The following is an 11416-nucleotide window of genomic DNA, read 5'->3' as shown; positions in this document are numbered from 1 at the left end:
GAAAAGATATTAAACATATCCCCTGGACTGATGACATCATATTTGTGTGTCTTCTGCAAGTTAACACATACAATGTTCACAGAATTAAATAGTTTTATAGGTTAAATTAATACAGTTCCTTACATCCCCTTGCACCCTTTCTAAAACTAAGTCTATGTGCATTGTTTGTATTGTATATATCCTGCCTCAAACAACTGTCAGCTAACTCATTTGTGTGCATTTGAATGTATGTTTGCAAAAGGAGCGATGCTTCATCTATTGATACGCATTGTGCTTTGTTTTGCCAGTATATTGCTCAGCCGGTGGAGGTCAGTTCTGATTTTCTTATGCAACTCTGCATTCCTCCACCATTGTCAAGTGGAAACACTAAAGTGTGTGTGACCGCGTGGATATTTGATATTTAGGACAGAAGCAATGTCCAGCCATAGGTTCTAAGGAAGATAAATTGGTGTGTTAAATCGGTGTTGTTTTCATATGTGTACTTGGGAATTTAGATATATCATTGTGTTGTTCAATGAACTATGAGTATTGATAAACAATAATGCATAAAAAAAGATAAAGCCTAATTGTTTTAAATAATTTGATGTTTTTGAGGGAGTGTGCAGTATTTTAAGTGCAGACTGATTTATAGAGTATGTTAGAACGCTGTTCGTGTTTGTTTCACATGTCAACAAAATTCCTTATGAAAAACATATTACAGAAAGACATGTGGTGATATTGAGGTCAGAAGGAGAATAAGATAGAGTAACATACAGAAAAAAACAAGTAAGGGAGACAGAAGATACAGAGAGAAGAGAAAGGGATTCTGCAGAAAAAGCGGTTCAGAGGGAGGCCGTTGACGTGGCAGAAAGGAAATGGGTCCAGTGTGATGGGGGAATAAGGAGTGGGGGGGCAGTATGTGGAAAGGAATGAAAGAACAGAGCAAGAGAGAAAAAGAAAAGGAAACGTTAGAGAGAAAATAAAGTAATTCTTTACAGGTAAATTGTACAGACTAAAACTAAGTGTGCATCAAATTTGAAATGCTTAGTGGGGCTGAAAAATGCAGCTGAAATGTACAGACTCTTATTTAGAGCATCTGCTAAACGTCATGACTGTGTTTAACAGACATGAACTACGAGTTTCATTTGGTTTTCAGTTTGGCAATATCACCTCAAAGCAAATCAGCACAGCCGTGATTCGGCCACAGCCATTCTGACATATAGTACAACAACATTGTCACCAAGAGTGTGCTTTTATACATCAGTTTTGTATGAACAAGAAATAACTATTAAATAGCTTACATTTGAGATCAAATGTGACCTGATATTTAGCAATTTTTGCCCACCAATGAAAGTAATTTAGAAACAGAAATACCTACAGTGAAGCTTCCCATTGCAGTTTAATACAAAATATAAAATGCAGGATGCATTTATTTACTTATTCAACGCAGTCCTTGAATGCTGTATATACCTCCTATACAAAAATAACACATGTGCAGCTGGACAACACTTGTCATACACAGATGCATTGGCCAGTTACTCATCTTCACCAACATCTGCTGTTTCTGCAAATTAACTTAGTGAATCTATACAGAAAAAAAGTAAAATTACGTTGATCTGTGTGAAAGGCTTTCTGCGAATTTGTCATGTCTTTTTTCTTCTTTAAGGAATATTCTAGGTTCAGCACAACTGAACAACATCTGCGGAATCTCAATTACCACAGAAAGTAATTTATCATATTTTAGTCTGCAACGACAACAATGACCCAAACCCAGATGCTGATGATAAAAGTAAAGTTGAAATCCTAAAAAGCAGTTTATTTAATATGAATGTGTTTCAAAGAGAGAGATGAGATGTGAATGTGCTGAGCGTGTTTTGTGTGTGTGTATGCTCTGTTTTCATAGGCCATATGTTTCTGTTTAAAACTGTTTTAAAGGGGGCGGAGAATCATTTGATTGGCATCTGTTTCCCCTCTTCTCTATTGAGCCGCCCCTCGAGCCTTTAGCTTTTGGTTTATTTTCCTCATCTCATCTTTCAGTCCTTCGTAAGCTAACCCTATTCGTTCTCTCTTTCTTTCCCTCCTGTGCTCCATTCCTTTATTCAGTCGGCATCTGTCCTGTTCACTGAGGATATCAGAAGCTTGCAGTACACATTTGTATCCTGCTGCTGGATGGACCCCTGGCCTCTGGGCCAGTGGGATGTGCTTGAAGTCGAATTGCTGAAAACCTTTGGTTTTGGGACTTTAAGGCTGTGTGGACAAGGATGTCTAATTGTCGTACCTGAACTCTGATTCAAACTTTTTGCTTTTATAGACATTAAATCCACTTGGATGAACCTTTGATCGGATACCGCGTGCTGATTGGCTGGGGCCGTGTTTGTGTTGGTGAATGGCGCGGCGCAGTTCAGGTAGACGCGGGCGTGGAGGCAGTTGGCTCACAGCCTGCTTTTTCCCATCATCCTCAGGGAAAGAGCATGGAGATGCTCTGGGTGCAGAGGATTGTAGGTGTGTGTACGTGGTGGCGGCGCATTACCGACGGCAGGAGAACACAGAGATCAGTCTGAGGGCAGGAGAGAGAGTGGAAGTGATAGAGAAGAGTGAGAGCGGTGAGTGACACAGACTCACAATCATTTACATGATAAACTGTATGCTGTAGAGGGACACAAGCATAACACAACACTCACAAATACCTGCATGTACAGTTTTGTCAAAATTTCAAGGGCTACTTGTGGAAACATTTTTGTACCTAAATGTTTTTAAATAACAAATTATGTGAAAGGTAAAAAGAATTATGCCCTTTTTTTTGACATTGTGTACTTGTTGTTCCAACATGATGTGCTACTCATTTGTGCTTTAGTGAAAGCAAGAAAATTTGACCACCAGTACAAATGAGTTAACATGGTCAATTGCTGATTTGCAGAATCGTAGCTATTACTAATACATTTGACATCATATCTTTTCTTTAAAAGCCCCTGGTTTGTTGCCAAATTTAAATTCGATTTTTAATCCCAGATTTCTTTCTGTGTTTTAGGCCCTTTGACTCCATTGTATTATTTTTGGGGAAAAATCATTTGTATTCACGCATCATACAGAAAGTATAGTTGTGTGTGTTTGGACTGTTATACAAAGCTTCATCATACCTAAAACATTCAAAACATCTACTGATGGAGTCCAACCCTGGACTGAACATCATGACTGTCAACCTTTAGAGATATGCTCACAGAAATAAACAGGCTGTAGTATATCATATAACATCTTCACCCTTTACTCACCCTCAGATGATCCTAAACCTGTATAAATTACTTTGTTCTGCTGAACACAAGGGAAGATATTTGGAAGAATGTCGGTTATCAAACAGATCTCATTCCCTATTTACTGCCAAAGTATGGAAACTAAATACTATGGGAGTCCACCGGTTATGGGATCTGTTACTGGCATTCGTCCGAATATCTTTCTTCATGTTTACAGGTTTGGCACAATCTGAGGGTAAGTAATGGTGACAGAATGTTTATTTTTGGGTGAACTATCCCTTAAAACGTCAGGTGAAGGTTTCGCAAGTTACATTTATTGACAATGTGTTTATAACCAACAAATCCTTTTAACTAGCTCACATGCAGGACATTCAATGAAACCAAGATGTTAACATTCATTTGTTTTGAAAAGTGCTCTTAACATTTTCCTCCAGGCATTCAAACTGTGATAATGATGCGACTTAACTTAGTCATGCAGCAGGAAACTCATTAGGATCTCCTGATGATTTTAATACACTATTCGGTTTCAATTATTTCGCTGATTTTACAACCATTTGGATTGAATTTGTTGATTATAAGTGAATTTAAAGACACAATTAGATTGCAGTCAGAACCAACAAAATGTTTCCACACCACATTCAAAACATATGCTATATGTGTTGTGTTTGAAACAGTAGTGTTTTTGAAATGAATTATTAAAAAATCTTTGCATTCAAATCTAAATGAGCTTTCATATAGGCAATATTAAAGACCTTGAAGTCATATTGCCAAATAGAAACAAATGATGTTTTTAACAAAAGGTAAAAACGCATGAAGTCTTCTGTTTACGGTAGGGTGAGGGGTAGAGGATAGAATAAACGGTATATGGTTTGTACAACATAAAAATCATTATGTTGATGGAAAGTCCTCATTTAACATGGAAACTCAACGTGTGTGTGTGCCTGTGTGTATATGGAAAAAGCCCACCACAGCAATCATGAGTACTTGAGTGAAGGTCTTTATGACATCTTAATGGATCCTCCAGAATCTTTCCTGAAGAGTGTGTGTTCAAATGTCTATGGGTGTGCGTTTGCTTGTGTGTCGCATCTTTGGTTTAGTGTGTGGTACTAAAATCTTTGTTAAAGTCATCATGAGCTGAATTTGCCTAACCCTATTCTTCGCAGTCTCTACTTTCTTTGCAATGTCTTGTTGCCGTGTCTTTTGCTTGTTAATATCTTCTAATATTTACCTTCTAATACATCGGTTTGTAAAAATATAAACATTTCCACATATAAAAACTCAAGGCATGTAAACATTCAAGTTGAATGGCTGCAGACACAGTATCTAAAATATTCTAATTGAGTCAATCTGCTCGTTTATATGTTTATGTGTCTCCCAGGTTCTGAATATAAGATGCTTTGGCAGAGTGATGCATTCTGGGTAAAGAACCTTAAGGTATTTTACACAGTGTAAACTGGGGATCTGGCAACCTTTCTGAGCATGTGTGTTTGTTTGTACTAAAAAGCGTCTCGCACTGAGACCACTAACTCATGGCAGGTGTGTGCAACCAGTGACGGCATGCTTGTGTTCACCATAAACATTTTTTCTGGGCTGTAACGTTTTTGCTTTTGAGACATTACTAGGGTATATATGTAATGCTTTGTGTAATGTGTTTGCGTAGGAAAAACATTGTAAGATAACCCTTAAAAAACATTATTAGGTTTGAAGTAAACCATGATTTATCCTTTAAAGAGGTCAATTACCAAAGTATAACTTGACATTAAAGTATCACACATTAAAGTATCACACACAAATATCAAATTAATTAATTAAAAAATGACACTTTAGTGTACAGAACCAGATACACTTTTAAGACAGAAAGGATGTGACCCAATTCAAATTAACAGCTGGAATCAGTTACATCAGTGGTATGTTCTCTCTCTCTCTCTCTCTCTCTCTCTCTCTCTCTCTCTCTCTCTCTCTCTCTCTCTCTCTCTCTCTCAATAGGGTGGTGGTTTGTAAGAACAGCTGAAGAACAAGGCTGGGTTCCTGCTACATACCTTGTATCTCTCACAGGACATCGAGACAGCCACAAAGCAGCAAACGGAGAGCGTAAGACTGCTGAACTACTCATTTAAGTCATCCATTTGCTTGACTGAATCAAGAATCGTTAAACAAACAGGGAACATCTTTCACAACAGATACAAGAGCTGTTGGCTTGTGTTAAATACAAACACTGGCCAAATGTCCTGTTTTTCTTTGCCTTACGCAACTCTTAACTCTTAACAGTTTTCATTCAGTTGCTTTTGGGAGATTTGTGGGTGAAAACTCTGTTGTTGAGGTTTATGCCATGTCAGCACATGAAGTCTTGCTTGGACAAAGACCATAAAGTCATCACACACAGCCAAAAGACCCCCCTACACACACGTATGCAAACACATTTCTTGGAGCATGTAACAGCTTGGGAGTGTGTTGTACATTTCCAGCAGAGATGTCAGATTTTCCACCCATTATTCCAACAGACTTTTACTGTACAACTGGGTCCAACACACACTGACCCATATTACGGAGGGAGAGAATATTGCTTGTGGTACAGAGATTCTGCAATGTCTGCATGTTTCATTTGGTTTTTCCACTCCTTCATCAAAATATCAAAAAACACATGTTGAACTTGAAATTTTGGGAGTCTTATGGCACACATTCAATTGATATGTCCTTGTATTAGATAACAAACTATCATACTGAAGTGGTACTATGTTTAAGATAGCATAAACAGGATAGTATTAAATCTAGCAGTTTTTGTAACATCACTTACAAAAAATAAGTATATTTCAAGTTCAATTTATTATGTATACTTAAGTTAAGTTTAAGTATATGTTTGACTATACCCCATGCAGTAATTATATTAACATGAACATACTAGTAATATACTGTACTTTTAAGTATACTGTTTCAATACTTGTTTATGAAAAGTAAATGTAAAAAAGTATAAGTTTAAGAATAACAGTACACTTTGAGTACACAGTAAACTCTGAATACACAACTAGTTTTCAGCTACGTTTTTTGTTTGTAATGTATACTGGTGAACTTATAGGGAGGCTTTAGTGATTGTTCAATCCTTTACTACTATTTTAGTCATTTTTAGACTTTTCTTTAAGTAAACTTCACATCGGACTTTCAGTATACTACTTTTTTATTTTTGCACTTTAAGTTTACTATGTTCCTATTTAAATATTTATATTTTTACAGTTTTAGGCCAAATATATTATTCAGTATTCAGACTCACTGTAGAAAACTTATTTGCTGTTTTGGAATTAAGCTAACTTAAAAATATTAGTTAACTCAACAGGATTAGTCAATTCAACGAGAATTGCCATTTCCTTCTCCATAAAATGTATAATGTTTAAGGACAGTATGTAATGCTCTCCGTCTTGTCCTCTGTGTTTTCCAGCCGAGCGCTATGTTACAATTCAGCCATACAGCAGCTCCAGTCTGGATGAGCTTGGCTTTGAGACTGGCGTCATTGTTGAGGTCATCCAGAGGAATCTGGAAGGCTGGTGGTTCATACGGTAACATGTTCATTCGTTTTTTCTTGAGCTACTCTTTTCTAAACGCGTTTTCTTTTTTTGTATTTTGCCACTGGTGTTTTTGTGATATTATTCCTTAGTGAGGCTTTAGGGATTATTCTGAATCTGTAACTCGTCGCTCACCAGTTTGTTTGCTTAAATTTACTTAGCAACTCTTATTCTTTCTCAGTTATGGAGGAAGAGAGGGATGGGCACCAGCTGCTTACCTGCGGAAGATGCAAGATGGTGTTATGCCTGGTAACCAGGCAACAGAGTCAAATAAACCAGCTGTGGAGGGTCAGGTGGAAATCATCGGCAACCTGATGGAGATCAGCAACCTTCTGAACAAGAAACCTGCCAGCGAGCACTACATGCAAAACAACACAAACGCTCACCGTCACAGCAACACGTCTGTGCATTCAAAAACTGACACCTATACACAATACAATGGTGATGCAGAGCAGATAGATGAGTTTATTTACAACACACACAGCAGCTTTAACACAGTTAAGATGAGCTGCAGTGGCTCAGTGAGAGAATCTGGAGACCAGATCGGCCCTAGCTGCTCTCCACACACAGACACAAATATGTGTCTGTCTGTCTCAGATACGAGTGTTTGTGTGTCCGTGTCAGATGCTAATGTGTCTGTGATGCGTTCAAAAGCAAGTGTGTGTTCTGCAACACCATCCACAATGAAGAGCAAAACTGTTCCTCCATCTCCTGCCATCGCTCGAGTCGCACCTCAGAGAGTCCACAGCGTAGAGACAAGTAAGTGATCTTTCTTTGGTTTGTTCGTTCCTTCTTTAGTTCGTCGTTCTTTCTTTCTTTTGTTTGTTCGTTCCTCACTCTTAAAAAAGGTGCTTTAAAAGGTTCTTATAGAAGAGGCCATATAGAAGAACCTTTTGGTTCCATAAAGAACCTTTTAACATCTGAAGAACCATTCGGTGTCACAAAAGGTTCTTTGTGGCGAAAAAAGGTTCTTCAGATTATAAAAAAGTAAGATCTTTAAAGAACCGTTGACTGAATGGTTTGTGGAACCAAAAATTGTTCTTCTATGCCATCGCTTGAAGAACCATTTAAGCACCTTTATTTATAAGAGTGTTTTGATCGTTTGTTTGTTTGATCTTTAGTTCTTTCTTTTTTTCTTTCTCTCTTTCGTCTGTTCTTTGCTTTTTTATCCTTTCTTTTGTTTTTTCATGCATTCTTTTTTCCTTTCGTTGGTTCTTTCATTCGATAACACGTTTGTGTGTTTGTTCTTTCTTTCGTTCATTTGCTCTTTCGTTCCTTTTTCTGTACTTCGTTCTTTCTTTTTTCCTTTAATTGTTTGTTTCTTTCTTTCTTTCACCACAATATGTGAAGATAATTTATCTTTTTGTCATTTAGGATCAGCATCAAGCAGTCAGAAACCGCCTCCCCGTCGAGAAAATAGCCTGGTCAGTATCTTTCTCTTATTTTCTTTCTATCTTTTTCTTTCTATCTTATGTAACAAACTGTTCCACACAAATAGGTCATTGTGTGGTTTATAATATGCTAAGCAGCATATTCCTTTCTCTTGACCTGATTTAGGGCTTTCAGTTACCGCAGCCTCCAGATCCCCCTAGTGTTGAAGCCGAGTATTACACCATCGCAGAGTTCCATTCCTGCCTGGCAGATGGGATCAGTTTCAACGGAGGACAGAAAGCTGATGTACGTCACTCTTCCACACACAGCTTGAAATGATTTATCATTTGTAGACTTTTGGGGGAATCATCTACGTGTGTTTGTTGTTTACATGATTCTTCAGTAATTTGTTATATATCCAGGCCCCCACAGAATCTAAACAAAGAAAAAACAGCTAAGCAGATGTTGCAGAATTCAAACCCAGTATCTATACACATACATTTCCTAAAACAGTGTGGTATTATTCAATGCAATATAGATTATGAAATTGTTGAATTGTTATCTGTGTTAAAATATGATCGAACGTCGTGAAATCCTCTCTGGATACTGTGTTTTCAGGTCATTGAGAAGAACTCTGGAGGTTGGTGGTTTGTCCAAATTGGAGAAAAGGAGGGCTGGGCCCCGTGCTCATACATCGACAAACGCAAGAAGCCTAGCTTGAACCGTCAAACCAGCACGCTGACCCGTCCCAAAGTCCCACCTCCTGCACCACCAATCAAAAAGCAGAACTCTCTTCCATGCGGGGAGTCAGAGGTCATGTCAGCGGCAAGTCTACGGGTCTATGAGGAACCTGAATACGACGTTCCAACAGTGGGCCTGGAATTTGACCCCGAGCTGGAGTTTTTCCCAGGGGAACCTCCAACGAAAGCCCCACCTCCTCTGGTTCTACGTAATGTTTCCTTTACGTTGGGGGAAGGTGACCAGGAGGAAGATGAGGGTGTTTATGCGAATGGTGGATTCAGACCTGCACCACCCTGTCAGGAGAACAACCACTCACCATCCCTTCGGGAATCCATGTGGGATCCACCTGAATATGATGCCCCTACTATCGAGCCCAGCATCGAACGCAACGCCACGCTCTATGCACACTCTAAATTCAAACAGCAAGCCGATGAGTCCAAATCTAAACCGTCTGTCCGTCCAAAACCTGCAAACCCAGAATTTAGCTCTCTTAGAAGGCACAAGTCTGCAAACCAGGAGCAACAAGGACAAATACAATGCAGGACGTCCCGCACATCCGAGGAATCTGAGACTGGCTCCGCCGTGTCGTCGGATGACTCCTTTGACTTCTGTTCTTCTGATCCATCCAATCACAGTTCCACCCGTCTGTTCCGCACGACTGCAGCGTACCAGCAAGAGGAGCCGAGTGAGATCAGCTTTCCCGCAGGAGTCCAGGTGGAGGTCCTAGAGAAGCAGGAGAGCGGTTGGTGGTTTATTCGCTTGGGGAACGAAGAGGGCTGGGCACCCACGTACTACCTACAGCCAATCATGACCTCTTACACAGAAGCCAATAACACAGAGTCTCTGTGTGGGGCTCCCGCTTCCGAGATGGAGATTACAGTGCAGCTAGATGTCGGAAATGCGGGTAGACGCGTAAGTCTGGAGAAGAATGAGCAACGTGTTAATCAAAGCTTGAAAGGCAGCCACAGATCGAACGAGCAGAACTGCCGCGTCGGGGTTAAGCAGCTCGCGGTTAGACCTCAAAATGTCCTCGCTGCAACCCACACCAAAGACAACACAAAGAGCTCTTCCATTAACACACACACTTCACCTGTGGGACGAAGAAACGATGCTCCGCCCCACCACGCCTCGCATTACAATGACCAATCTACCTCTGCAGGTAAAATGGAAAGCATGAGGCGAAAGGTGCCGGTTTCCATGGTGAAGCCTAAACCCCATCTCATTCACAACAATCTGCGGGAGGAGTATGTGACGATCGCCGATTACAGAGGTGATTCAGAGACAATGAGCTTCCCTGCCGGTACTAGACTGGAGGTGTTGGAGAGAAATACCAACGGCTGGTGGTACTGTCGCATGCTTGACTCAACGAAGACACGCAAGGGATGGGTACCTTCCAACTTCCTTGAGAGACGGAGCTAGTGGAACTTCAGCATTAGTGTTAAATTCAGTACCCAACCATTTTTAGACAATAGACATTTTGGATGGTACAATATGCCTAATAGCTAAAATCACCAACCGAGATAATAATTGGCTTCAGAAAACTGCATGATAATGTCCTGTTAATCTTATAATGGGACCTTCTAAACAAATTAACATAAATACATGTACTCTTAAGAGATGGTCACACTAAGCATGCAACATTTATATGGTTACCTTTTGAATATTTGCAACCAGACATATCACACCTCGAGGGTTTTCTCATCTATGAGTTTTTTCATGGATTCTAATGTGCTTGCGTTGTTACTTTTTTGACAAAAAAAGTAATTTTTTTATAATCTGTTATGAATGTCGACGTATTGATCCTCTATAAATTTGCTTGTCACATTTCATCAAACTTGAACTATGGAAGGCCGAACTACTTCACATGAGCTTGCCTGTCTTGTCTCCAGCATTCACATGCATTTGGATGGAAATCAGTAGAATTAAAAGTTTTGAATCAAAAAAGTTCACCATGGAAAAATGTTACTTTTGAAAAAATGTGTCCTTGTGAGAAGGTTAGTCTCATTATTCTAAACCCAGCCTAACCCTTTACATCAACCATAACCCAAAACATAAAGGGGTTCTCTTGGTAATAAATCACATTAAACAAGGCCCTTTTCATTATGGATCACAAAATCAAACATGTTATGAAACCAAAATATGAGTCATTTCTGGACTTCAGCACTTAACAGTCTTCACAATCACAATCAGGTGTGCAGAAGTGGCACAGAAATTGAACACTGTACCTTTAAATCTAAAGTAAAGTTGGTTGCTGATTGACATCATGTATACTCAGAATGCTTGTGCTGGATGATGTGATGTTATTTTCACTGAACAGGCTTTTAGTTATTGCTTTTAGCCGCAGAAAGCACTTTCAAGTCAATGTCTATCTATATATCTATCTGTGAATGTTACTTAGTTTGTATACTCAAACATGGTGCTATTGCTTTATTAAATCATTTCATTTTTTAAATAAAGACTTGTATGTTTGTTCGCAGCATTGCCGCTTTATCACAATCGCAAGAAAGTATGTGTTCTTGTGCA

At 39.2% G+C, this 11416-nt stretch overlaps 1 protein-coding gene across 1 annotated transcript; it reads left to right on the top strand.

Moving 5' to 3' along the window:
• The first annotated feature begins 1619 nt into the window (after positions 1–1619).
• On the top strand, positions 1620–11413 carry sh3pxd2ab (SH3 and PX domains 2Ab). The gene is made up of 7 exons (XM_056767185.1): positions 1620–2582; positions 5214–5318; positions 6658–6775; positions 6963–7540; positions 8156–8205; positions 8339–8458; positions 8771–11413. Exons 1-7 carry the CDS (start codon positions 2366–2368, stop codon positions 10310–10312), a joined length of 2730 nt encoding a protein of 909 aa, XP_056623163.1. The 5' UTR covers positions 1620–2365; the 3' UTR covers positions 10313–11413.
• The last annotated feature ends 3 nt before the right edge of the window (positions 11414–11416 follow it).

Source organism: Triplophysa dalaica, chromosome 15 (assembly GCF_015846415.1).
Source record: "Triplophysa dalaica isolate WHDGS20190420 chromosome 15, ASM1584641v1, whole genome shotgun sequence".
Lineage (NCBI taxonomy): Eukaryota > Metazoa > Chordata > Actinopteri > Cypriniformes > Nemacheilidae > Triplophysa > Triplophysa dalaica.
This window is presented reverse-complemented; position numbering and strand designations above follow the sequence as displayed.